The following is a 27,932-nucleotide window of genomic DNA, read 5'->3' as shown; positions in this document are numbered from 1 at the left end:
AAAAAGTCTGAAATACTCCGCTTCTAACATAACTAAAGAAAACATCACACCGGTTTTATAAGTCATGGTTTCTGTATTGGCAATGGGCAAAAATTTCCTACAATTTATTCTGGAGTTAATGCTATCTGCGTGTCTTCTTAGATTGCCATGAATTAAACTTTGCAAAAGCTGCACTGATCATGTCATCCAGGTGCTCGGTGACCTGCATATAATAATCAACATGTATATGCACTCCTCAATTTTGTACTGCTTTGTTAGATAAAATTATTCGTGCAGAAAAATCAATCAGCCACAAAGTTACACATGTATTAACTCGTAGGCACGATAAAGGTTTATGGATAAGGTAAACTATGTTTAAACTTTTGTATTACTAAGGATGTGTAAAGGAAAATCTTGCAAAGCTTTTTAACTGTAATTCGTTACCATTGAGGGAGCATATTACATTTAAATATATAATAGCATATTTGTAACAGTAACACAATACTATTTGTAAACTCACGTTAGCATGTACCATGCTTCTACGTAACTGGTCTTGAAAAACTCGTAGCCTGGTTTGTTGAAAAGTCTCAATACTGTGGCACATTCGGTTTACCTGTAACAAAATTTTTAAATGAAGTTACGCAATTCTATGCTATTACTTGAAGCATTAGGCTGTTGTTGCTGCAAACAGACATTTTTTTATATATATATATTTATACCCATTAAAGGAACAGTGCTATTCTAACAATGTGGAATGTAAGGCCAGTCAGTATATTCACACAAGCTTGCTAGTTGCTACAGCTTTATAAAGTAATCTAAAACAACCTAAAACATATAATTTCACTTGTAGAGATTTTGTCATAGCAGAATTGTCCCAAAAGTATCATTCTTTGATATATCAGTAGAGCAATAAAAGGCCCTTTATTTTAGACTTACTTTTTCCTGTAAAAATGTTGTGTTAGCCGGAAAGCACGTCCAAAAGTGACGCAAGAGTTCAGATAACGAAGCATATAGCTGTTTCAGTTCATCCTGTTGTGTTTGTGAGAGGATGTGTTGGATTGCGTTCTCGGAGGTCTGGGAGGAGGAAGACATTCCAGAGGAGAGTTCTTTCAGGGCGTTAGCAGCATTTGATGGCTTAAGTACCTGTGTAATAATTAATTTGGAGTATGAGTTAACTCTTGGCTTAAATTTTTGCCATAGAACCTTAATAATTTATAATAGGATACCAAGTACATTAATAAACTTTAGAAAAAAGGTTTGTTATATATCATACATTCATACACTATTGGCATATTATATAATATTAATAACTACCTTTTTTGCATATTTTTACTAAAAATCTAGAGGTATTATATTACTTCTAGCACTTTCATCTAAATTTTGCTGGTTTTTACTAAATATATAATATCACTCCCACCTGTGAAAGACGTGGCTTGTAGTTTTCACATTGAGATGAAATAATTCTCATGCCTTCCCGAACATTGTCATTGTTTAACTCTTGATGTGCTTGGCAGACAAGAGTTGGGCCATGCTTGTACCTACAATAGTGTGTACACAAATAAAACACTTGACAAATAAAGCAGTATATAATTAATATATATATACATTTTTTGTAACACGGTCTATAATCAAATGGTAAACATTGAATTAATGTTCACTGACAAAAAACATTTTAAATTAACATTAACCCCAAAATTATATCCTTTAAAAATCTATGCATATCACTACTTTTATGTTTTAATGCAAATGGAAAATATTTAAAAGAATAATATTATTATTTGGGTAAAATTTCTCCAGATATTTTTCTATGTTCTCTGTATATGTCCAACATTAATAGATATCAATATTTAAAGGAATTCTGTTGTATAGTAAAATAAGCTATATGATGTTATATACATGTTTCATGACTCAGGGCAATGAGTATAGCATATGTAGTAACCTTTCATGCTTCTGTATATTTAACATTGCTTCATTACTGCTGTGAGGAGATTCAAGATCAGAATATGTGGTTGCATCTTTTAAGCGCGCCTAAGAACAAAGGGTTGGGAAAATAACACATGTTAATGTTTTTGTCTTATAATACTAAAGCCCTAACAAAATACAAATTCTCCTCTAAAATTCGTCCAACCTGCTACTGCAATGTTTTTTATGGATAATAATATGGTTTCAATCTATTTACCTATCTATTGGAGCAATTATTGCTGTCACAGCTTAAAAAATAAAACTTAGTGTTGTGAATTTGCTCTCTGAAAAGTAACAATCGCAACGTCAGTGAATGTGCTCGTATTGAATTACATCCAGTATCAGTCAAATATTGATATCACGATATGACATCTTAAAAAATAAAGCTCAGTGTTAAGTGCTGCACCTTTTTGATGACGACTTCACCATCTGTTTCTGTGAAACCATTTCCATCTTTTTCTTGTCTAAAAATTTTTTAAAAATAGTTTAATAACCATTCTTAATTGTGTGTTGTTGTTTTAATGTTTAGCGATAAATGACAGTATTATATATATCTACTTGATACATGACACAACATTATTCATGTTGAATGCGATAGCAAGGATCAAATTAATTTAGGTAAAAAAAGATGAAAATTATAATCAAATAAAAATGACTGCAAAAAAAAACATCACAAAATTTGTTAAATTAAAAAACCTTAGACTTGTTGAGAGAATCATTGCATTTTGATGATTGAAGCGTTTTATAATATTTTTATGAGCGATCTGCGATGCTGACGGCTTGGCAGTACCGGGTAGTGGTTCATTTAACGTGTTTCCATAACCCTGGGTAAATAAGACATAACTGTGAAAGGATAACATACACAAAATATTCTATAAATATACAAAAATTGTTCTCTTTGGACTTAAGACTTGCGCTATTAGGGCTCACTCACATTATAACTAAACAGAAACTGGGTTTGATACTTAATGCTCCTGTTCTATGTCCTACCATTGTGGGGGTATGCCTCATTGGAAAAATACTTAACAGACAATGTTTCTAGCCAGTGGACAATAGTGTTTTTTCCAAATTGTCATCCATACGGAAAAAAAAAACACAATCGCCCACAAATTTCCATACATGCCAACTCTTAAGCAGGTGTCCATGTAAACATTATTCATTTTTTATGTTACTGCTTATTAAATCATTTATCTTACATCCTTTACTTAATATATCCATTTTTTCAAATACATTACTAATACTTGTGAAGCAAATTTAAGTTTTTGTAAATTAAAATAGCACAAGCAACTATTTGAATAAAATTCTTTTATATCCAAACGCAATTAAACTATATCCAAATGTAACTAAATTTTATTTTAAACCACACCTCATCCTGTGCACTGTCCCCATCTTCCAAGTACGTGAGGTCATTGAACTTGTCCTTAACACCCAAGCTCAACAAAGACAGAATATCTAAAAAAATAAATAAATATATCCTTATTGCGAAAAACATATTAAATTGGTCATGTTAAAGGGGTATTAGGATTTTGTATTACTTGTATTTTAGCATTCTAAAAGTTAAATTCAATCACATTAATTACTTCCATTAAAGGTAATGTGCCCCTCTGGTCTACATCCTAGGTCCCCTGGTCTCATCATAACACTTACTCCTATATATGTACAGATTAGGTATGTCCATGTTACAACATATAGCATTAACCTTGTTCATCTTTTTTGACACAATCAGCAAATAGATCCTTGCTTGAGCTTTGCGCAGTTCGATCTCGGTGAAAATAATGGGATTGGAAAAACATTGTCCAGAAATCCTTTTCTGTTAGTTTGTCCGGCACATTTTCCAGATATTTTCGTTTTACTGGGAAAATAAAGAATCGGTTTAAAACAGCTTTTTTGTTTAATATTATAATAAAATTTAATTGTTTTTTTTTGCTAGAAAAGCTTAGTTTCAGTTATTATTTATGGAAAGTGCTTGTAATGGTAGTGCTCATCATAGAAAATACCGTTGCTATCACACATATTAGATTTGTATTTTGTTTTTTTCTGGAAAGAAGTTTGCAAAAAAAAGAGCTAAAACACAAGTATCACGTTTTTTATAATAAAATACTAAAATATTACAACATAATACTTTTTTTGCTGTTTTAACTCACCCGCAGGGTAAGTGGAAAATATAGAATGTATTGTATCAGATGTCAAGTTATAGCGAAGACCATTACAACCATCTGATTGTGGACGGACTTCTGCGAGGAATCCTGCAGACACGCCAACTTTTTGTGCGATCAGATTTTGTTTCGATGATGACAGTTTCTTTGCAGGTAAAAATATATATTTGTTACAACATTACTATAAAGTAATTTTGAACTTTTTATGGAGAAAACACACATTTCATGAATGAATAAAACTTATTATTTATCCTTGCATGATACATAAGGAACCACCGGGTTGGAGCTATTAGTTATTGCTGTTAAGTATCCACATAAGTTCACAATGGCAGCATCAAGCCCTGTACTCATAATTTTAACCTTAATATATCTATAAGCAAATTTCTAATGGCTTTTGAGAATTGCTAAACACTATATAGCAAACATAGTTAGAACCTTACAGATGAATGAGAATTCCAGAATTCCTCAGGTGAAATAACTCCACTCACTACAAGATCTTTATAAGTTTGAAACAGCTCGCTGTCTTGTTGCAGCAACCTTTAATAAATATGTTTGTTTTTAATTGTGCATGAATGTAACTTACTTTACCCCCGCATGGCCAGAAAACGGCAGTCGTTATAACCTGAGTGTTCTGTTTCATACACCTTGTGCCAGCTAACTTTGTAGGTGATTTTTTATGTATGACTGATAATTTGGACAATCCATTAATGACAACTGGGTTGAAGCAATTGTGGTTAAGTGTCTTGCCCAAGGACACATATGCCCACAATGGCAGCAGCGACAAGCCTTGAACCCAGTACCTCTGAGTTAGAGGCAGGCACACTAACAACTTTTCCATGGCGCTGGTGTGTAAGCATGCAATGGCCAATGGGCCTGGTTATCTGGATGTACATCACAGTTAGCCAAATACCCCAAAATTGTAGGCAGAATTTATACAAAATATAACCAGTACTTGTTTTTTTCTTCCAATTCCTTGTCTATTGTACGACGAAACTTAGGTAGCATTTGAGCAAGTAATGTTTTAACTTTCTCTCTGTCACTTTTACCTTCTGCTGTGTTCTGTGAAAAAAAATGATATGCCTTAAAATATCATCATTATTTATATATCCTGCATCAACAAAGAGAACTAGATCTCTTTAACACAGAAAACTAGAGGGGTATAACATTGGTATCTTATTGTGCATCAAGTATGTGGAACCAAATGTCTCTTGGTAAGTATAAAACTTGTTAACATACATGACTTCGGACTTACATTACATACACTGGTGCACATAAGAAAAACACAATAACTGCTTTGTTCAAATTAATGAGACCCAAGTCTCATTAATTTGCAGTTTGTAAGGGATACTATACAATTAATTCAAAATCTAACTACTTACAGTGTTGGAAAAATGGAACACAAATGAAGATTCATTCAGAAGAATAATCTGTAACTGGATCTTTGCTTTTCCTTCAGGGCTCACTTTTTGACCTGTCAATCAAATGGTGTTGTACGAAGCTGCTTTTAGAAAATACAATGGGCCCACAACTGCTAGTATAGTTAGTTATCATGGATGCAGTAAATAGTCTACCCATGTGTTGTTGTAAAACGTACACAATGTGTAACTGTTGGCATAAAGCTATTCAACTTTCAGGTCAAATTAGAACTTTTTGACTGTCGAATCAGACCTTATAGGTCTTAGTATAATGAAAGGGGAGAGCCAAAAAAGCTTTTTTTATGAAATCGACATGCCATACCATTTGCAAGAATTTATCAAAAATCAATTTATTAATACAATTAAATCGATAGATCTTATCACTTACATTTGATATCAGAATACAAGTGGCTGACATCAAAGTGATCTCTGCCCTCTGGACACCAAGCCAGTCGTTCACTCATCAAATATAATGAACCATCCCTCTTTTTGTGGCGGACCTGGCTTATCAGAAGCTGAATTTGTTCAGCAGACATGGCAGTGCTAATTTGTTGTGTAACTTAATAGGATTTTAAATCTTTTGGGTAAAAAACTAAAATGCATGTTGAAGAAATTTAATAACAAGTGCAATAGTGTTATATTGTTGCTTTAAAATCAATCACAAAGTTATAAAATGTTGGTGTAACTCATAAGCGGGCCATGGTGTATCTGTTTGATATATATATATAGATAGATATATTGTTTTTAATATTAGAAATTTACAAAAAAAAGACAACGCTTTAAATTAGTTTAACTTTACAATATTATGATACATTTCAACATGCGGATAGGGCATAATAATCTTATACAATAAATATACTTTACACATATAGAGGTTCTGAGAACATATACACCTAAAAGTTATAAAACAAGTCATTTTAAATTAAACATCGACATTCATCACTCAACACTGTATAGGGTAGTGGTAAATTATATGTTCCAGAGTTTTTTCATATAATATTCACAAATACATACAAAAACATTTTTTTAGTAAACAAGCAAAACACATTTGTGAATCACTAGTCTATATTGGTTAAATACTAAAAACTCAACAGGAATTTCTAGAATAAATGAAAATACAGTATTCCTGCTAATGTCAGTATATAAAGTTGTTAATTTAGATTGAAGTTTTAGAACCCGATGCAATATCTGGACCTTTAAAATTGAACAGATTTAGAGCAAGGTTACAGGCTTCTTCATTCCCTTCGCACGCCTGTATCCAGTTCTTTGGTATACCTTCTTCTCCATAGTATGCACCTGCTATTGCTCCAGCCATGGTTGCTATTGTATCTGTGTCCCCACCAAGCGAAATTGCATACAGAATGACTTGACATATTGGAGATAAATGAGATAACTCTGGTGGCGATTTCCCAGCAAGAATTAAAAGGAAAGAGAATAAAGCCGCGCACATAGCTTCATCTGACCTTATTCCAGTTCCAATTTTATCATCAATTTCATTTTGAGTGGGAATGTGGTTTGCCAAGATCATCCGGTACATTTCATTTAGTTTCTGACAGTAAACACGACTGTCTATGGATTTGGATTCTTCCAGTTTTTCAGCATACTTGGTCAGCTTGTTTAGCACGATGTCCCATGTAGTATCCCTAGAACTGCTCAATGCTGTATGTACTGCAAGTGCCTGTAGTATGGCTCCATTGATTGCATTAATGTGGCTGTGAGTGATCTTTGAACTGCACGCGGCAAAATGCATAACCTTGTCCACATCTTCAAAATAAAATAAAGAAACAGGAAAGACACGCATTGCAGAACCATTACCATACGAACCTTGACCATTGAACTGCTTTGCAGCTGGGCCATAAGGATCACCTTTATACCTAACTGCCTGCAACTGTTTAAAAACATTTGGTACGCTACCACCATACCATCTGCATGGCTTGCTTGCGAAGTAGGTTTCTCCAAAACACTCGGCAACATTTTTAGCATCAAATGCTCCTTTACTCAACATTGATTTTCCAAGTTCATGTGCCATCTCTGTGTCATCAGTGTAATACAACATCCACTTCTCACTTGATCCATCGGAAACTTTTTCTTTCAAGGTATCAGTCAGTTTTAAAAGAGTGCTAAAAGCAACTGGACACCAACCACTTTCAAACTGTGCTCCAATGCAATCTCCAACTAGGGCCCCCAAAACTGCACCATAATACTTAGAACGACTTCGCATTTGAGCCATTGGGAATACTGTAGTCAAACTTGCTCAGAAATTATTTCTTAAAATAACTGTTACCATCTTAACAAACCACAATTGTGATATACTGTTAAGTGTTTATGTATTGTATTATTGTTACTATTGTATGCACAACATTATATTATATAATACTATAAACTAATGAGTAATATTTATTGTTTATTTAATGAAATAATGGAGCTGATATAAGCCAGGGAAATTGATCATGACTCAAAATATAAACAGAAAAGCAAAATACAAATCTCGTTGTCTTAACCTAGTAGGTTACAGGTTCTATATACACAAAAATAGTGAATATAAACAACGTAAAACGTGATAACAACAACGTGCATATATTACATACGAACTTGGATACATACGGAGACTCCAAAGTCGTTTGACTGCATTGAATGAATGGGGGATCTTATTAAAAAAAGAAAAAAGAAAAACCTTTTTCTTTTTCTCACGCGGTGTCGGGGTTCTTTGTTTACAAATTTATTTGCTCAGTCGAACAGCGTGCGTCGTGGCGTGCGGTTAGTTTTGGAATACGAGATTTGTTGAGGCATCTTTACGCTGTAAGGTATTACAATGACCTAATGCAATATAGTGTCTGATTTTTAGTTCGCCAAGGTTACCAGTTGAACTCTTTATTTAGCTTGTAAAAATCACGTGGATCACATTCGAACTTCGGCCAGCACTCCAGACTGAAGGTTTCCTTCCTATAAGCGTTCATCTTATAATTAGAAGTGCTTGCTTGATGTTCATTGTACTGTGGTAGATTACTGTTAATCCGTGGCAGCACTCTATAATATGTAAATGAGTAAAAGTTTTATATATTGGTTATAATGTTAAAGTAATTTAAGAATAAAGTACCATATAACAATTACATAATCAGCAAATCAGGTATAATATTTATTAAAGTAGCAATAGAATATGTGCCCTGGTATTAATTACTAACTCCAATACACCTTTTAATTCTACTATTTTTATTGAAATCTAGCCATTTTCAATGGCCTGCCTTTTCCACAGTGCTTTGTGCATTTTGCCATAGCAGCAGAGGCTGGAGAAAATATAATTAAGAAATCAAAAAATAATGAATAAACCTCGTCAGTTGCTGGTTTGTTTTGCGATCCAACCACTTCAAAATGGCGTTACCATCGCTTGCTGGGGAGCGACAGCGAACAGTGTCAGCAGAGGAGGAACAGGTAAATATCTTGCCGTTTTAATTTTTGTCTAAATTTGTTAAAGCCGTTGGTTTATTTTTTTGTGTGTTTTTTTCCATGTGTTTTTTTTTTGTTTAATTCTATGTGGGTAAAGTCTTGCAGCGAGCTATGGACCCTAAGGTTTGGGTGTCATTTTCAAAATTTCCCAATTAAGAAATACCACGGAAGTACCACTATGAGCAATTGTCTGTAACTTTTATCCAAGACAATGAATACCATCATACAATAATTCTATCGGATAAACTTAAAGCATAATCACCAACTGCTATCCAAATTTACATGATTTTTGCAAGCAGGAAAAGACGTGGGTAGAATTGACGTTTAACAAAAGAGAATGTACAAAGTTTGTTCCAGTTGGTTCTTCCTCCCAAGAATCAATTTCCAGGTAATTAAAGGAAGAGTGAATATATGTAACTCACATTTTCCTCGCAAGTCCGGAAAATTACAGTCTTTATAACCCAGGTGTTCTATTTCATACACCTCCTGCCAAGAGTTGCTATGTATATATGTTACTTTGTGGGTGATTGTTTTTTTTAGTTTTTTTATTTGTATGGCTTATAATTTGAACAATTGATTAATGACCACTGGGTTGGAGAAATTGCCATTAAGTGTCCTGCCCAAGAACACATACGCTCACAATGGTAGCAGCGGCCAGCCTTGAACCCATTACCTCCGGGTTAAAGGTGGGTGAGCTAACCAATTTGCCACGGCAGCACAGCGCTGGAAAATATTAGTCATATTATACTCATGTGTAGTTTACACAACACAAATATACCTCTATTAGCAAAGCACAAATTTTAAATTGACTAGATAATTGGTACACAATTATCTTTATTTTTGTAACCTCTATACCTTTTCTATGGGTTTCTGGCACAATAGTTTCAAGCAAGAACAGCCAAAACCTAGTTCTTTTTGTACAACACTAAATAATCTCTTTAACAGCATTTATTATTTTCTAACAATTCTTTTTTTGCAATAAAGTTGCGACAAACAACCAAAAGTTGCATGCTGTCTTCTGTGCATAAAAGTTTTATGAAGAATTAAAAAAAAGAATAAAGAATTTGACATTTCTGTGCAAAAAGATTTAATAGATATTTGCAGTCTATGTATTCTAAGTTTGTAATGCAAAACTGAACTATTGCTATTACACAGATGTGGTTGTGGGCGATTGTTGTCCAACCATAACTACCTCAATGCTCCACGTTATATAACGGAAGAGGAGAACTTACCACTCGGTGCAACTGCCAAGACATTCTCTGCTGCAGGAAAGCAAAAAGCTTTATTCTATCAAGAAGAGACAAATTTCAATCAACCAGAATTCATTCCCAACTCAGTGTAAGTGTCATATCACCAATTTTTCCTAAAGTATCGTTGCCACCCCCAATGCCTGCTTTATCACTGTACCCAATTTTAGTGAATGAGCTGTATTTACTAAACAGCTGGTTAAAAACAATTGGCTGAACTTTTATGATTTTTGCATGAAAAATTTTACTTTTTCTATAAAAAAAAAAGATTTTAAATTTTCTTATGAAATTTTTACAAAGGCCAGAGAATTTAATGTTGTTTGATTGTCTTTTGGTAAACAATTGGCTGCATTTTTGTAAGTTTTATTTACCTATAAAAAATCATATATATATATATATATATATATATTTAATTTTTCTTATGAAATTTTTTAAAAACAGTTTCTAATGTTGTTTGGTTATATTTAGGTTTGATAAAACCCAAGAGGATACAAGATGGAACGTAATGAAAAACACTTCATGTTGGCCAACGGATGCCCATGGAACACTGGAGTTCCAGGGAACTGGGGAGGGTGATAAGTCTCAGGTTAGATTAAGCAGAATTGTTTTATTTAATAAGTTGCTGACTTTTCTGAAACACTGGTCACAATCAATGGAAAAACCACTAAAATTGATTATGGTTTCTGAATTAGTGGAAATCTTTTTTAAAAGTTAAAAAATCGATTTTAAATTGGTAAACATTGCAGTTTTTAAATTTGGAAGCTATGCTGGGAATACTGTAGCTGTTGTGTGGTGAAAACCACTAATATAGATAAGCCTTTCAACATTTCAATCACTGATAGTGATATAATCCCAACTCATGCTGTTTTATCTGCATTTTGTTTGTGAGACTAGAATTAAAGTTTAAAATCTGATTAAGACTGTTTCATAAGAGCAGCACTTTTAATCCTTGAATGAATGAATGTAACTAACTTATCCTCATGTGACAGGCATTATCAAATGCTAATACACAAGTGTTCTATTTCATATACCATGTACCCGCCTACGAGTTACCACATATTTAATTTTGTTACAGTAACCATTTAGGGCATCGACTACCCAGTGATTTGTGGCTTACAAGTCCCTAAAACGTTTATACGTCATATAATAATGATTAACTTCCTAATTATCACAGTACATCCGATTGTCACATGACACAAGTCCTGATCTGGTTCTACAACTCATGATAGATGAATGGAAGTTGCAACCACCACATATGGTCATCAGTGTACATGGCGGCACACATAACCTACAACTCCAACCAAAGCTTATGAGGTACATAACATAACAGAGTTTTTTGTCTCCTCGAATACAGTAACATAACAGAGTTTTTTGTCTCCTCGAATACACGAGGATTGGGTTAATAAATAGAACAAAGAGAAGGAAATTAGCTAAAAAACAAAAGTCGTTTTTCGTTTACAAACGCTGCAGGTAAAAACTACTTGAATAAAAGTGTCACGTAAAAGCATGGTCGCTAAATCCCAAGTATGCCAACACTCAAAAATGGTCCTATGGTAAAATGGTCCCAATCTGTTGATGCACAGTATATTCCACTCCCATACTACATTGAAAAAAACACACATGACAGAAAAACATTAAAATTAATTTTCTCAAGCCTATGTAGTATGGGAAAGTTTACTAACTTTCAATGGCAACATACAATGCACAAGGACTTGTTTCAATAATGTATTGTATAACAGCACTTGTTTGTTATAACAGGATGCAAGACAGGGTTTTTTCTAATGTGTTTGGCATTGTAAATCAACTTTGTTTAAGCCACACAAGTCTTAGTTTTCACAAATCTTAGTTATTATAAGACCATTTTTCAATTTATGTCGGAGCAAAATGGTTTATTTTACTTATACAGTAAATTTGTCCACTTCGTTATTTTTTAAAAAGCTGCTACTATTTCTCAAAATTGGTTAAAAAATCTATTTTACAATTGTTTTCAAAAGCATTAGAATTGAACTTTACTTTTTAAAAATGCCATTTAAAATCATGTTAAAAATCTTCAGGGTAATAAGCAATGGTTTGATAAAAGCTGCCAAGACAACCGGAGCATGGATCATGTCATTTGGATTGAACATGGGCATTGGTGCAATTGTAGGAAATGCATTAAAGGAACACAAAGCAAAATCCAGGGGGAAAGTCTTCAGTATTGGGGTGGCTCCATGGGGTGTAGTGGACCATAGAGAGGATTTAATTGGATCTCAGGTAATTTTGAATAAGGACATTTTTTGTATTTTTTTAATGTGAATTTAAGACTTAAAAAAAATCAAAATTATTTATTTATTTTCCTATTTTTTTTTTTTTTTTAATTTTAGAAGTTTAATATTTCAAAATTATTTTTTTATTAAAATTAATTAAAATATAAAATACATTTCAAACTTAAATCCCTAATATAATTTAACACAACAATCCCACTATTACAGTCCATCAAGTCATACCAAACCATGGCCAACCCACTAAGCAAAGGTTCAGTGTTACATGCGGCTCACACTCACTTCTTACTTGTGGATAACGGCACTGAAGGTCGCTACGACACGGAGATCAGATTTCGGCGCCAACTTGAGAAAAAACTTTCCCAGCATCGCATCAACCCAAGTACAAAGATTTGAAATTATTTTCTTTTTCTTATAAGTCTTTTAAATCATTTTTATTTATCTTGATTAATATGTTAAGAATACTTATCTTAACAATAATATTTTTTACCGGGTTAATATGTCAAAAACTTTAATTGCCTGATTATCTTATTAATTTGTTTTTATGTTTCGTGATTAATTTTAATAATAATTCTTTCTTGATTTCTGATTAATCTGTTAAGAAGTTAAGTATTTTGATTTATTATTGTGTAAAAAGTTATATGTGTAAAAAATAATATTCATTTTGCGATGGCAACTGGCCCCGCCTGCCCCTTTGATATTTTCGCCACTTATTCAAGAATATAACATGTGTTAAAACTATTCTCAAGTCAAATATTTTGATTTATTGTAGTGTGGAAAGTTAGATGTATAAAAAATAATATTCATTTTGCGATAACAACTGGCCCTGCCCACCTGGATATTTACAACACTTATTAAACATTGTAGCCTCCACTGATGTTGCTTTGAGTTTTAAACAGGTTCTGATCACAAAATTTTATTTTTCTAAAAAATATTTTTCTAAATTAATCCGATAAAAAATCATCTTAAATAGGATCCGGCCACAACTGTTCGATCGTGTGTCTTGTGTTGGAGGGAGGTAAGAACACGATAAATGTTGTCCTGGAGAGCGTGAAGCAGAATCCTCCGATCCCTGTGATCGTGTGCGATGGAAGTGGAAGAGCTGCGGACCTCATCGCGTTTGCTCATCAGTATGCTGATGATGACGGGTAAGACAGCCATGTATTTTAGGTATTTCTTGATGTCTAGGTCTTAGACTCTAATTTGCAAACAAAAGGTAGCGACTATAGACAAATCATACATGCAGCCAATGTAAATTTGAAATATATATAAATGTATATATATATATATATTATACATAATCATTTTTTCAGTATCAGGATTTTTGAGACTCTAACTGTGATTACGGCAATATTGACCACTTTGAGCAATTATACTAATACAAAAATAACTTTTTTGGATACGAAGCTAAACATTACACATCAATGGTAAAATTAAACTAATTTATAATCATTTTGTTAGGATTTTCTAAGACTCAAATTATGATTTATAGCAGTATTAAAATTCCTTCAAATTTTACGAGAACAAAAATGTTTTGTTTTTCAACAAAGGCAAACATAAAAAGTAGAGACACGTTGTATGGTTTTAGGTTTATGATTGAAGAGTTGCGACTTCAACTGCTTGTCCTCATTGAGGATACGTTCAAATGCAGGCGTGACCAAGCTCAATATATCTTTATATCTATTATGGAGTGCATTAAGAAAAAAGACCTTGTGAGTTAAAAAAATCATTTTTATTTAATTTTGACATTTTTAGCCTTTTTGGGTATAGTTATTATAATTCAATAATAAATCTAGAAAAAAAATGTAAAAAAGTAACGGTTAAAATTATAGGAGCTAGTGTGAATTTTTTATATCTGCATTTGTTTAAGTTTCCGTTACAACAATATATCTGTTATTATTCATTATTTTACATAGCCAATTGTAAAAATGTACAAAGTTAAATTTCAGCATACTCATAAATAAAAGTATATAAAACTCGGTGCTACAATTCATGTATATATATGTTATCCTCAAAACTTTTTTCCAACAGATAACCATATTCAGAATGGGTCAGGGGTCCAACCAGGATGATATAGACATTGCAATACTCACTGCTACGTTAAAAGGTACGTAAATATTTACTGTAACTCTATGTGGTGTAGGCCCTATGTTGAGGCAGCCCAGGGAGGCCATAGGTACCAAACTTTTAAAAACACAGGGGAGGCAGGGATAGTTAAACACCCATTTCTGTAAAACAAATCTAACTTATTAAATGTAATGTTTACTATTATTGCAGTACAGAAAATTTAAGGGTAAGTCTACCTGCCCTGCCACCCCGGGTTTAGGCCCTATGATAAGGCTGGCAAATGGGTATGGAACTTAGGCCAAAATTGGTCCATTACCATATTCTGCTTTAATATCAATATAATTTAATCAAAGTTTATTTTTACAGCTCAGTGTAAATCAGCCCCAGACATGCTTAACCTTGCACTGGCATGGAATCGTATTGACATAGCTACAAGCCAAATATTTGTATATGGAAGACAGTGGCCGGTAATTTGTGTACTGCTTGCTTTATGCCTATTTAATCTATTTTTTCTTGCTGCCTATTACTTACAGCAGGGCTTCCCAAACTTTTTTGCCCGTGACCACTTTTATCTCCAAAAATTTTTTCAACGCTTCACAGTTAATAGTAGTATATATACACTAATTCATATGAACTAGGCAGAATTGGTATACTTTGAATTCAGTTATCTTATGTGATCCCTAGTTTGGAAAACACTAGCCTACAGTGTGATTCTAACAAAAATTAACATAATAGTTAAGCTACAGCTTTAAATCCAGCAGATAACTATTTTGAGATTTTAATAAATTAAATGCAATGCAGTCATTTATTTATATTCCTGGTCGCAGGTGTTGTCATTGGAGCAAGCTATGATGGATGCTTTGATTGCTGATCGCGTGGAGTTCGTTAAACTACTCATGGAAAATGGTGTCAGCATGCATAAGTTTCTTACTGTGCCTAGACTGGAAGAACTTTACAATGCGGTAAATTGAATTATTAATTATGGACCATATGGTTAATCTGAATACGTTGCCCCCCAAAACAAATTTTTGACTAGAAAACAACATCTTGTTTTACCTAATATTTAATATTTGTGTGTAGGTACATTGTATGTTTATTATAAAAATGTCAAAATTTAACAGAAATTCAATACAATTTCGAACCTCTTAACCGAAATTCAATGTTTTTTTTGACCGCTTACAAAAATTGAATAATTTTTTGGACCCTTTTTTACAGAAAGTCAATAATTTTTTAGACTCCGTTACAGAAATTCAATAATTTTTCAGACCCCCTTACCGGTAAATGTTGTTTACCTAATGAACGACGTTAAAAAGAATATTCCACCTGGTTATCGATTCACTCTTACTGACATTGGATTGGTAAGATAACAAATATTAAATTTAATTTATTCCTAATTTGGTCAAATTCTTCGCAATATGCTGTTTATGTACACAATTTCACAAGTATTTAATTTTTTTTTTAATTTAGTGAATTTTTTTACAATATGCTGTTTATGTACACAAAATTTAATATATTCTTAATTTAATGAAATTTCATACAATATACTGTTTATGTACGCAGTTTTACAAATATTTAATTTAATTTATTTTTAATTTAGTGAAATTTTTGCAATATGCTGTTTTATGTACACAGTATTTCTATATAATATGCTGCCTGTATGCACAGTGTGTTTTGTTTGAGATAATTTAATTAAAATCCACGTAAAAAGGAATAAAGTTTATATATTACTTTACATTACCGAGTACAATTTTTTAAACCGAAACAAATGAAATAAAAGACGTATTTTACATATGAGCTGCCATGTTTATAATATGACTGACAAAAAATTTATATTAATCTGTTATTTCATTTCCTGTATGTCAACAGTAAACATAGTAATTTCTCTCTAAACAGGTTATTGAGCTACTTATGGGAGGTGCTTATAGATGTAGCTACACAAGAAAACGTTTTCGTCTTTACTATGCCTCGAAAAACAAGCCAGCAACAGGCATGAAGAAACAGCTTAGTTTTCGCATCGGTTTGCCCAACATTGGTCAAATGACAAGTTCTTCAACCAGAACTGATGTAAGTCATGTATTATTGACTCTTATTGAACCACCTCAAACTGTCCTAACATACATTGTATCTGGCAAACTTATATGTATCAGGCAAAGTCTCGCGAACTTATACATTGTAAAATCTAGCAAACCGTTCTACTATACGTTGCGAAAATTGGTTTGTGTAAAAAAGATTTTAATGTGCCTAAATAAACAATGAGGTTAGACTCGACAAAATTAACATTCATTTTGGAATGAAAAAGCAACATTCTTTCCCCTTTTTAAGTTAAAACCCAGCCAATATCTTTTATCATGCATCTCCCATTACTCATATAACTCAATATATATTAATTCCATTTCCAGCTTTTTAACAACCCAACTACTGATGCGATGACTCATGACAGTAAATCGAATTCAGCATCCCCCAACCTACCCAAGGATTTTCCCTACCCATTCAATGAACTATTAATGTGGGCCCTGATTATGAAAAGACAGAAAATGGCCTTGTTTATGTGGCAACAGGGAGAAGAAGCAATTGCAAAAGTAAGGTTAACAATAACTTTTTGCTTTAAAAAGATCTTGGTGTTTTTTCAGCAAAATAAAGTTAAGATTTATATCTTTAAAAGAGATATTCTGACAATTTTTACTCCTGTGCTTAAAGGAAAAACATTCCAGAGGATTTTTTTAGACTTATAGTATGCCCATTTTTTTGCTGTTATATAGTTGGTAACCAAGCTGGCTTAGACCCTGTGCTTGTCTATAAACAGTCTCCAGTAGCCTAATATGTTCATATTCCTATAAGAATTAGTTTTGATATTATTTATAACAATATAACAAATATAATTTCTCAGAACACCTTTTTCTGTATTCGGAAAAATCGTTATTTAACAACATTGTGCTATCCAAACTAAAACACTTACTTCCACCAGGCATTAGTTGCATGCAAGTTATACAAAGCCATGGCTAAGGAAGCTGCAGATGATGATTTAGATGTGGAGGAATCAGACCAACTTAAAGCTTATTCAAAGTAATGGTTTTCAATACATTACATATTGCGTAAGCGGAAAATTTCAATGCATCACATATTGCATAAGCGGAAAATTTCAATGTATGACATATTGCATAAGCGAAAAATTTCAATGTATTACATATTGTATAAGCGGAAAATTTCAATGTATGACATATTGCATAAGCGGAAAATTTCAATGTATTACATATTTCATACGCAGAGAATTTCAAGACCTAGCTATCCAACTGCTTGAGGTTTGCTACCATGCAGATGATGATGCTACACAACATATTCTAACATATGAGTTGAAACAATGGAGCAGACACACATGTCTTAGCTTGGCAGTGGCAGCCAAACACAGGGACTTCATTGCCCATCCTTGTGTGCAACTTCTGCTTAATGATTTGTGGATGGGTGGTTTGTCTATGAGGAAAAACTCGAGCTTAAAAGTGAGCTGGCTTTGAAATACTTTGGGCTAAAATTTTGGGTTTAAAAATCTATGTTATATTTATTTATTTTTCCATAAGTCGAATTTTATAAAATTAATAAAACATTTGTTAGTTTTGTAAAAAAATGAATTATTTCTGGTAGCAACAGCAGGATACATTTGCCAGAAATTTTGAAAATAAGTTTACTGTGCTACCTTTCTTAAAAAAATATTTTTATTACAATGTTGTTTAAACCAGACTGAAGTTAGAAAGTAGTTTCGAATTTTTTGTTGACATAGTTTTATTGCAATCATCTTCGCTATAGTATTCGAATAGACAAATATTAAAACAAAATAAACATATATAACAAAAATGTAAGTATAGTTTTAATATTCAACTTTGTCGCCACTAAGGTGATCCTTGGCATCCTCCTGCCTCCCACCATCCTTATGTTGGAGTTCAAGACACACGAGGAGCTTCAGTTGATGCCTCAGACAGTGGCTGAACATCTCCATGAAGTTTCAAGCGTGTCTTCTTCCGTGGAAGGGTAAAGACATAAAAATATTCCTAAAACAATTTTTTTCGCTGGTGTAAAATCTTCCCCCTTTCTACTAACCCCAAATTGTAACCACAATTTATTGTTTGATTGGGGCTAGAATTCTTCAGTGCCCAACTTTTTACTTCCTGTTTAATTTATCTTTTCTATTTTTCAGTTCCAGTTCAAGCTCTAGCTCAGTTTCAAGCTCCAGTTCATCATCAAGTGGTAGAAGTGTGACGTCAGGTGCACTGCCGGTGCGTTCTAGAGAGCTTGTTTTTAATTTAAAGCATGAAAAGCCATCAGTTATGCACAACCCACATTAATTTTTTTCCAAAAATTTTTTATTAATTTTTTAAATCTTTTATGTCTGACAATATCTTTGTTAAATTGAAGAAGTAATATTTTTCTGCGTCGTAACAATTTTTCGGGAAATATACACATCAAACCTTACTGCATGCTTACAAAATCAAATTTTTCCGCATCATAAAATGAAATTTTGCCTCGTCATACAAATCCCGGATGTTGTTGCCTTAGAAACCTGACATTCTGGGTCGTGACATCTCGGAGCAGAGAGGAGAGGATGCTTACGTGATCCTCACGATGCGGAGGAAACAGATCGGTTTCCGGAAGAAAGTATACGAGTTTTATAACGCTCCCATCACAAAGTTCTGGATGCACACGATGCTTTATACAGTCATTCTATCTCTCTTTACATTTGTTGTGCTTGTAAGTTATAAAAAAAAATGTGTATGAAATAGAAAAAATTAGGCGTATAGAATAGAAAGCCAATATAGACTTTTTACCAGTCGGCATATATTGTAAATCATTGCATATAAGTTAGTAAATTACGACATTTATGGGTAAAATATTGTGGTCTTAGTAAAGTATTGCATAACTTAGTCAAAATGGTTTAGATTTTGTCCAAATGAATCCATTTTTTATGCCCCTTATTGTTTTGCAGTTTTTTTTATAAAATTTAATACATTTTTCATACCCATTTTCAGAAAAGTTTTTCATTAATCACACATAATGCGTTTCATAGGCACGTAAATGTCACTTACTTTTTTCTTGGATTTAGGTTCGACTGGAAAATTTGCCGTCAATATATGAATGGATAGTAATCTCACATGCTATCACTGTGACCATTGAAAAAGTAAGTGGAACAAATTGAAATACAAACTTTACTACATGTGTGCATATTCACTATTGTTTAATAAACTGTCTGCTATAAAAGCTGACATATCAACATATAGTAGGGTGGGGGAAGGTGGGACACTTTTTGGTTAATTTTTTTGTTCCAATTTGTAGTAAACAAAGAATATTCATATATTATAAAGCGGTATCTCATGATTTTCATAGACCGTTTTTAATTGTTCAGACACGATCAGGATGTTTAGATATTATGCTGTAAAGGTGTCACGTCATACCCCACAGTATAATATAATTTTTTGCCTGTGTTATGAAAAAAAAAGTCAAATGTATATAAATTGTAATTTTAAGATTGTGCTAACTTTAAACAGATCCAGATTTTATTATAATTGCACTGTGACTTTAAAAAGTTTAAAACCAAAATTCAGTTAAAATCCAAATTTTTCAGGTGCGTGAAATCGTGGTTTCAGAGCCCAGTGGTACAAAACAAAAGGTGAAAATTTGGTGCGGAAAGTTCTGGAACCTTGTGGAGGTTCTTACCCTCAGTATGTTCTTTATTGGGCTGGGTTTGCGACTTTCAAACGATCCCTATCTACTAAAAGTTGGACGTGCGATCTACTGTGCCAATATCGTACTTTGGTATTCTCATTTGCTTAATATTTTCAGGTATGTCAGTTATGAATAGTTGTAAATGCATTATGAAAAAATGCATTATAGTTGTAAATCGAAAATAGCTATAGTATTTCTTATGTACAGATTGTAGAAGCAAATCTTGCAAAAAAATTAACTTTTATTTAGTAAATTAGATGTTAACGGCTGTTTTTTTTGTATATTATTCAACATAATATAAAATAATGTTATGTATGAATATGAACACCCATTGTATATAAAGTTACATGTTGAAAACACATTTACTATTGTATTACCGTTTTATTTAATTGAAAACACTTTTGCTCTTAGTGTAAGTAAATACCTCGGACCATACGTAACATTGATGGGGAAAATGATGGTGGATCTTGGAACTTTTATCATCCTGCTTGCTGTTGTGCTTGCAAGCTTTGGGGTCGCACGTCAGGTAATAAACCCTACCCAAAAAATAGATTTTTTTTCCTTTTTGAAATTACCAAATAGTTAGTAATATTTTTAGTACTATTAGTATTTTTCGTACTATTGGAAATTTAAAAAAAATAATTTTAAAAATCATTGATTGGGTGTAGATTTCTGGAATACTGGTTACAATTTCTGTTTCTTTTACATCTGCTGCGACAACTTTATTCTATATGTGTGTGGGCCATGTGGTCTGGGATGTAGGTCAGAGTTGGGCCATTACCAAGAATATTAAAACTCTTAAAAAAAAATATTAAAAATCTGCCAAAAATATTAAACAACTAAAACAAATTGTGGTAATGGTCAAATTCTGGCCTAAATATCACGTCCCATGGCATGTCCTGCTAGAGGACCTCACCCTTATATAATATAACTTTACCAAAACCTACAGGCGGTTCTTCACCCTAATGAAACAGCAAAGTGGAGTTTATTGAAGGACGTTGCATTGGAACCTTACTTTATGTTGTATGGAGAAGTTTACGCTGGAACTATTGACCGTGAGTTTAATTATCAATGTTTTAGATTAGCTTATATACTACCCTATGATAAGGTTTTTATTTATATTTATTATAACTAGTTTTAGTAGTTAAACTAGAAATTAACTTTTTTAGGTCGTTTTTTTTGTAGCGGTTTGTTTTCAGACTATTTTTCAGAAGCTGTTTTATTTTTTGAAACTTTGGTGGTACTTTTGGATCAAAATTTTTAATTTTCTTTGGTAGGCCACTTTAAATTTTACCCCAAATAACAAACTGATGTAGGGATAAGTTTAAAGCACAAAGTAATCTATCAAAATCATGTAAATATGCTTTTTTTAAATATAATATGCCACAAACGCATTCAAACTTTCCCAAGTGTTCTGTTACCCCAAAATAATGCAAAACTGCCATGACTTATTTCGACTTTTGGTCAATTAACACAATGTGATTCCTCGCAGCTTGCAGTGCAGATAACTACGATAATTTATGTTCTGTTGGTTCGTGGATAGCTCCAACTTTCATGACCATCTACCTCCTTGTAGCAAACATACTTCTACTTAATCTACTTATTGCTGTTTTCAAGTAAGTACTTTTACATTTTCAATTATTACTATTAATTTAAAAATTTACTGTAAAATTAATTTGTTGATGTTCTAAAGCTAGTCAATTTTTACTCAGTTTCAATTTTTTTTTAAGTGTTAATGTGCACAAAATTTAAACTAAATAAATACCAATACTGTGCAATTTTTTGATTTATTTTTAAGTCTTCCCATTCACTTAACTTGTGTATATGCATTAATGACAAGTTTCTGTTTAGTTTTATAACACTGTCAGTATTTCTGCAGAATAAATTATTGATATATATGATATGTGGAGGCAACAGGTTAGCCTGCACTGCTTGTGTTAGATCAATCTCATTTAGCTTTGCATGGCTCTGAAATAATGTTTATCACTTTGAATCATTGGATCGGATAGCGAGGATCCTCGGGTTCCTTGCTTGCTTAACTCCTCTGACACAACAAGCATGCTACGATCAGTTGAATTTTTATTTGGAAGTCCAATAGAAATATTTGGAAGAGAGGGCGACGATATATCAATATTTTAGAGAGATATATATGATATATATATATACATATATAGAAAAAAAAAAAATGTTTAAGAAAAAAATTTTTTTTCTAGCAATACGTTTGCTCGAGTAAAAACATATTCTGATCGAATCTGGAAGTTTCAACGTTACCTTATGATCGTTGAGTACGAGCTTCGTCCCGTCCTCCCCCCTCCTCTCATTCTCATCAGTTACATCTCCATGATCATCGGAAGAATTTTCAAGAAGAGGAAGAGCAGCTCCTCTGACAGAGGACTCAGTAAGTTTGGGGAAGATAAAGATTTTCAATTTTTTTTATATTTAAAAAAAATGTATTGTTAAGGTATTAAAAGATTTGTTGATAATAGACAAAACTCAAAACAATGTAAAAAAACATTCTTTTTATAGAAAAAGTCCTGATTTTTTTCACCAGTTCACATTAGTACATATATGCACTATTTTTTTCACTAAATTGAAATTTTAAGTACATATACTGGGATTAAAAATAAATCTGAAACTAGTGCAAATATGCAGTTGCAATTTTCTGTTTCAAAAAAAAAAAAAAATTTAAATACTTGGTCATCGTTGTTGTCGATTAGAACTTTTCCTCGATGATGACGATGTTGAAAAACTTCACGATTTTGAGGAAGATTGTGTCGATGAATTCTTTCGATCAAGAAACCAAAACAATCCAACTGAGGCTGTCAATAAAAACTATGACAGAGACAGGTATGGGTGTAAGTGATTTTAAAATTGTTAAATTACACGACAGATTTGGTTCTGTTTTTTGGTGCATATTATTTATAAGAAGTAATACTTTACAAAGCATATGCTCAATTTTTCATGTTAATTTGTGGGATATATATAAAAAAGTTTTGCAATTTCTTTTGTGAAATATATAAAAAAAAACTTTTTTTCCTGGGAATTTGTTAAAATTTATGGACACGTCTGCGTCCATTCGAAAGCTGGCTTAAGTAAATGTGCTGAAAAAACCTGTTTTAAATTTGTTTTGCAGATACCTATACGTTAAAGTAACCAACACATTAAAGTGTTCCTATACTTTAAATTTGTTTTCTATACATTAAAAACACCCATGTAATATCCTTTTCTGCGTAAGAAATTTTAGAAACATTTAGAATTAAAATAAAGCATCTAAATTGAAATCATAGGTTGACTAGACTGTTGGATTCTGTTGAGGAAATGAGAGAAAACGAATCCAATTTATTGAATCATCTCTCAGTTATTCATGAAAGACTTGCCTACCTTGAAGATATTAATATTAAGGTATAATATCTATGGTTTTATTTATTTTTTAGAGCACTTAGAATTTGGGCCAGATTTGGCCTATTATAACAACAGTGTATACATGTGTAAATTCTCTGCCTGCTTACCATGTGTGTAATTTTATGGCTGTTAAGTATCTGCCCAAGGACACTTCTGTCTATACAAAAAATTAAAATATAGGAAAATTTTGGTAGGATTTATTTTAACAAAAAAAAATATAAAAATTTAAAAAAATATAAGAACATTTTTCTTAAGGATTTATTTTGCACTTAAAACTTTTCATGTTTCCAGCTGCTTGATGAATTAACACAAGATAAACTTAAAGTTGCTGTTGAAGAAAATCAATCAACACTTGAAGGTCATTTATCTATCAATGAAGTCGTTATATAATTTTATCTGTTATCTTTATTACCAATATACGCAAAAAATCTTCTTTTTTAAAAATGTCTTTTTTAAAAATGTTTGTTTTGAATAAATTACCGACCAAAGCAGTTATAGAAAGATAAAAAAATCCTACATTTAAAAAAAGATCTACATTTTATTTTTGGGAATTTTGTTATGACATCATAGATGAAATTTGCTTTTCATTATGACATCACAGAAAAGCTACATAGTGTATCGGAGCGTAGAATGATCCGACAGCGAAGTCGAGTGAGAAACGATTCGGAGATGAGTTCTGTAAGTGAGTGGCTTGCCCCTCCCTTCATCAGGATGAGGTAGATCAATCAACGAATGAATTTCACTTATTTGTCTTTGTGTGACGGGCAATGACAGTCACTGTTCTGTTTTATACATATCATGCTTTTGGGTTATCATATGTGTAACTTTGAGGTGATGAGTTATTTTTTTTTTTTTTGTCTTTTTCATTAGGATGAGGTAAATCAATCAACAAATGAATTTCACTTATTTGTCTTTGTGTGACGGGCAATGACAGTCACTGTTCTGTTTTATACATATCGGGCTTTTGGGTTATCATGTGTGTAACTTTGAACTGAAAAATGGATTTTTTCGTTTTTTTTGTATGACATATAATTTGGACAACCCCCAAGAACCACTGGATTGTAGCAATTGAAGTTTAGTGTCTTGCCCAATGATACAAACGGCTGCTGTAGTGAAGCATCAAACCTTGAATCTGTATCCCTTTGGTTTTACAATATCCATATCTGACTCTGATCCTATACATGCACAGTGTACAAGGGCCTTGCAGTAAATCATACACGCCTAATTTTGAATAAAACAAAAGCAATATTTGCACCAAAAACAAATGTTGAAATTTGCCGTGTTGTATGTTTTTGCCATATTTAAATATCATGTCCATATATTTTTCGATTTTTGCTGCAATGCCAAACTGTAGTTTTATTACAGGAACAAAAGTAGTGACAAAAGTAAACCAGCTACACTTCAACCACTTACCAACAATAACCTTGTGAGAAGAACCAACTCTATGGGTGGGTTGCTTTTGTTCCTGTTATTCGGGGATAACATTCCAAAAACAATAAAATACTTAAGAAAAAAGTACAAGCACTATAAGTTAGATATTTGTTTAAAAGTTTAGAATATATTAAGGTGGGGAAAGATGGACACGTTTTCTTTCTATTTTCTTGTCCCATTTAGTTGTAAACAAAAATATTCAAAGCAATATGAAACCGTAGCGTCGCGACTTTTATGAACCGTTGTTAATTGTTTAAAACATGATCAGGATATTTGAATATTGTGTGCTAAAGGTGTGCCGTCTTCCCCCACCTTACTATATATTCGTAGCTCAATGTCAGACTTAATCTAAACTTTTAGTTTGATATTACATTATTTTTGTTCAACAAGCTGGTATTTTTACATTGTTTTTGTCCAATATGCTGAGTTATTCATAACCATCTTATGATTGACAGGTATAAACTTTTTGATTGACAGGTGGAATTAACCACAGTAATGAGATGTTGAATCAGAAAAATCCAGCTTTTAACCAAATAAATGATGCATGGGATGAAACGAAGTCGTCCTCGTGTCAGGTACATCGCTCTCCTAAAATTACCACTGCTGCTTTTATAAGATATCTATGTTTGCAGGACATTATGATTCGTGGAAATTTGAAACCAAGTTCTTCGGAAAGAAATGCCCCGCAAAATCAGAGGTATTTTGGGGTTTTTAACTCTTTTTTTTAGGTTAAATTTTTTTTTTTTTTAGAGAAAATTGTTTGTTTAAAAAGATTTTGGTTTTGGTTTTTTATCTTTTTACCAAAATCTGAACATTTTACATAAAATATGAATATTTTACCCAAAATTTGAACATTTTCTTCCAAAAAAAAAACTCTAGTGTTTTCCAAAGCAATGAGGTAGCATCCAACCCAGCCATCATTGTGGAGAAATATCCCGTGTATTCTGATAATGAAGAACGTGCATGGTTTGATCAAACCAGCTACCCAACCTCAAATCATGTGAATCACGAGAACAATGACTTTAGTTTCGCACCAGCGAACACGACACCAAACATAATTGACGTCGCATCAACCTCCGCTAATGTTGAAGGTTTAATGATTTTCATATGAATTAAATTTCGTGAATTTTTTTTTCGGGAAATATGTAGGATTGTGAGATGATGTTTTTATAGGAATTCAATTCAGTAATTTTTTTTCTAGAAAAACATAAAATCTTCAAGTTTCATATTAATTAATTGAATTATACATTTGCAAAAATTTGTTTTCGTATGAATTAAATTTTCTCAAGTTTTGTTCATGTGGTCACATTTGATTTATTTTTTAGAATATTGTTAGAACATTTTTTATATTTTAATGTTTTATTTCCAAAACCTATGATTAATCTGATTTAATTCACAAAACATACATAAATTTTTTTCTATGTTTATTCACATGACCCATACTCTCATATTTGACTTTATTTACAAAACTTTAGAAATTTCGAAAAGTGGTAAGCGTCGTTATTCCATGACCCCCACCATTACAATCTCCACCCCTGGTGGTAGACCTGTGTATAAAAGTATCACAGATAATATTGACACTTCACGATGGCACGAGATGCACGCCCCTCATGTACCTTCAACACCTTTTGATGGTTGGTGGAATGGAAAGGTAACTTTCACAACGTTATTTGTATGAAATAAAAAAATGTTTTATTTTTTTGTTGTTGTAGTCCAGTAACAGTAAGTTGTGCAACCCGTGCCTGTTTACGAGCTCCTGTAATTCTGAATCGGAGCAAAAATTTTGTTTTATTAGGAATGCAATTCAGAAAATCTTTTTAGAAATTTTTTTCTGAATAGCAATATACATTATTGCAAAAAAACTTCAAAACTAATCTTTTCGGCAGATTTAAAACATTAGGTGACAAAACGTTGTTGCAATAAAATTTTACCATTCGTGCAATATTGGAAACTATGACTTATGTTCCTACTGAAATTTGGGCTATGCCACATAAATTATCAACGTTTTGTGCTTAACAGGCACCTGACTTTGATTCAAGACAGGCCATCAAATATAACGACCAGATTTCACTCAGTGATTGGGAAGAAGAAAAAAGTCTTTTACAAACAAAGAGAAGGTTTTTTATATTGACACACTGTATTATTTTTATCTTGACACGAAAGTATTTCTGTATCTTTGAAATAGTTTTATAATTAAACGAAAAAATGATTTTTTGCAAAATTTTCAGGCATAAGAAGAAATCTCCTGGCAAGCATAGAAAGAAGACGCATATGAAACACAAGCGAAGTTTAAGCGCGCTTAATGAGAGCATATCATCACATGTTAACTTAAACAACAACTCTAATGACCACTTGAGTGCAAGTTTGGTCCAGTTAAGAGATTCCAACTCACTTTCATCATTAACTTCAGATCACAATAATATTACTACTGTCATACATAGTGACTAGAAAACTTCTTTTTCCAAAAAAAATACATAATCCAAAATCACTTAACTTTTAATGGAATATTTATTTATAAAGCTATCTTTGGGAGTTTTCCTATTACTTTTGCATGACATTTAAAATTTGCTTCCATGTATTATTGTATGCAATCTTTTAAACACATCTGCTATTAAACTGTGTTTGTATCTTTTAGTTGGTGTCTTAGAAAATGAACTGCTCGAATTGTTTTATTTATTTCTACATGTGTTGCACCTTTTTGCTTTGCTGCTTTTCCTATCTTGGTGAATACACAATTAAAGAATAAACCTTAACACTGTTTAATTGGTATTGTTCTCTATGTAAAGTTATTATAACACTCACAGATACGATGTGGCAGACATAAGTCGTATAGTTTTATTCTCTCTGATTATTGCAACT

At 32.4% G+C, this 27,932-nt stretch overlaps 3 protein-coding genes across 5 annotated transcripts; 1 reads left to right on the top strand and 2 right to left on the bottom strand.

Annotated features, from left to right (window-relative positions):
• Window positions 1-53: 53 nt before the first annotated feature.
• On the bottom strand, window positions 54-6,059 carry LOC149735586 (general transcription factor IIH subunit 1-like). Its single transcript, XM_089878096.1, has 14 exons — window positions 5,901-6,059; window positions 5,477-5,568; window positions 5,050-5,156; window positions 4,538-4,634; window positions 4,086-4,242; window positions 3,641-3,793; window positions 3,308-3,393; window positions 2,638-2,765; window positions 2,348-2,405; window positions 1,919-2,007; window positions 1,397-1,517; window positions 916-1,122; window positions 500-592; window positions 54-202 (listed from the first exon to the last, which is right to left on the bottom strand). The coding sequence occupies exons 1-14, from the start codon at window positions 6,046-6,048 to the stop codon at window positions 122-124; spliced, it is 1,617 nt and encodes a 538-aa protein (XP_089734222.1). The 5' UTR covers window positions 6,049-6,059; the 3' UTR covers window positions 54-121.
• Window positions 6,060-6,104: 45 nt separating this feature from the next.
• Window positions 6,105-8,116, bottom strand: LOC149735585 (ADP-ribosylhydrolase ARH3-like). Its single transcript, XM_089878108.1, has one exon. The coding sequence runs from the start codon at window positions 7,740-7,742 to the stop codon at window positions 6,669-6,671; it is 1,074 nt and encodes a 357-aa protein (XP_089734234.1). The 5' UTR covers window positions 7,743-8,116; the 3' UTR covers window positions 6,105-6,668.
• A 146-nt stretch (window positions 8,117-8,262) lies between these two features.
• On the top strand, window positions 8,263-27,836 carry LOC149735584 (transient receptor potential cation channel subfamily M member 3-like). 3 transcript variants are annotated; one of them, XM_089878064.1, is made up of 38 exons: window positions 8,263-8,446; window positions 8,766-8,941; window positions 9,256-9,344; window positions 10,112-10,294; window positions 10,672-10,789; window positions 11,378-11,517; window positions 12,258-12,456; window positions 12,675-12,846; window positions 13,438-13,612; window positions 14,053-14,176; window positions 14,496-14,571; window positions 14,898-14,998; window positions 15,359-15,493; window positions 15,797-15,889; window positions 16,425-16,595; window positions 16,931-17,110; window positions 17,497-17,594; window positions 17,797-18,025; window positions 18,418-18,551; window positions 18,718-18,796; window positions 19,077-19,268; window positions 19,621-19,695; window positions 20,140-20,357; window positions 20,652-20,766; window positions 21,190-21,295; window positions 21,733-21,856; window positions 22,454-22,638; window positions 22,958-23,087; window positions 23,528-23,642; window positions 23,934-24,000; window positions 24,244-24,358; window positions 25,008-25,090; window positions 25,551-25,648; window positions 25,706-25,770; window positions 25,953-26,164; window positions 26,549-26,724; window positions 27,093-27,190; window positions 27,302-27,836. In XM_089878064.1, exons 2-38 carry the CDS (start codon window positions 8,882-8,884, stop codon window positions 27,519-27,521), a joined length of 4,950 nt encoding a protein of 1,649 aa, XP_089734190.1. In that variant the 5' UTR covers window positions 8,263-8,446; window positions 8,766-8,881; the 3' UTR covers window positions 27,522-27,836. The 3 variants fall into 3 exon arrangements, with proteins under 3 accessions (XP_089734190.1, XP_089734191.1, XP_089734189.1); XM_089878065.1 differs by having other exon boundaries at window positions 8,295-8,941; window positions 25,965-26,164; XM_089878063.1 differs by having other exon boundaries at window positions 8,295-8,941.
• The last annotated feature ends 96 nt before the right edge of the window (window positions 27,837-27,932 follow it).

Source organism: Ciona robusta, chromosome 5 (assembly GCF_009617815.1).
Source record: "Ciona robusta chromosome 5, ASM961781v2".
Lineage (NCBI taxonomy): Eukaryota > Metazoa > Chordata > Ascidiacea > Phlebobranchia > Cionidae > Ciona > Ciona robusta.
This window is presented reverse-complemented; position numbering and strand designations above follow the sequence as displayed.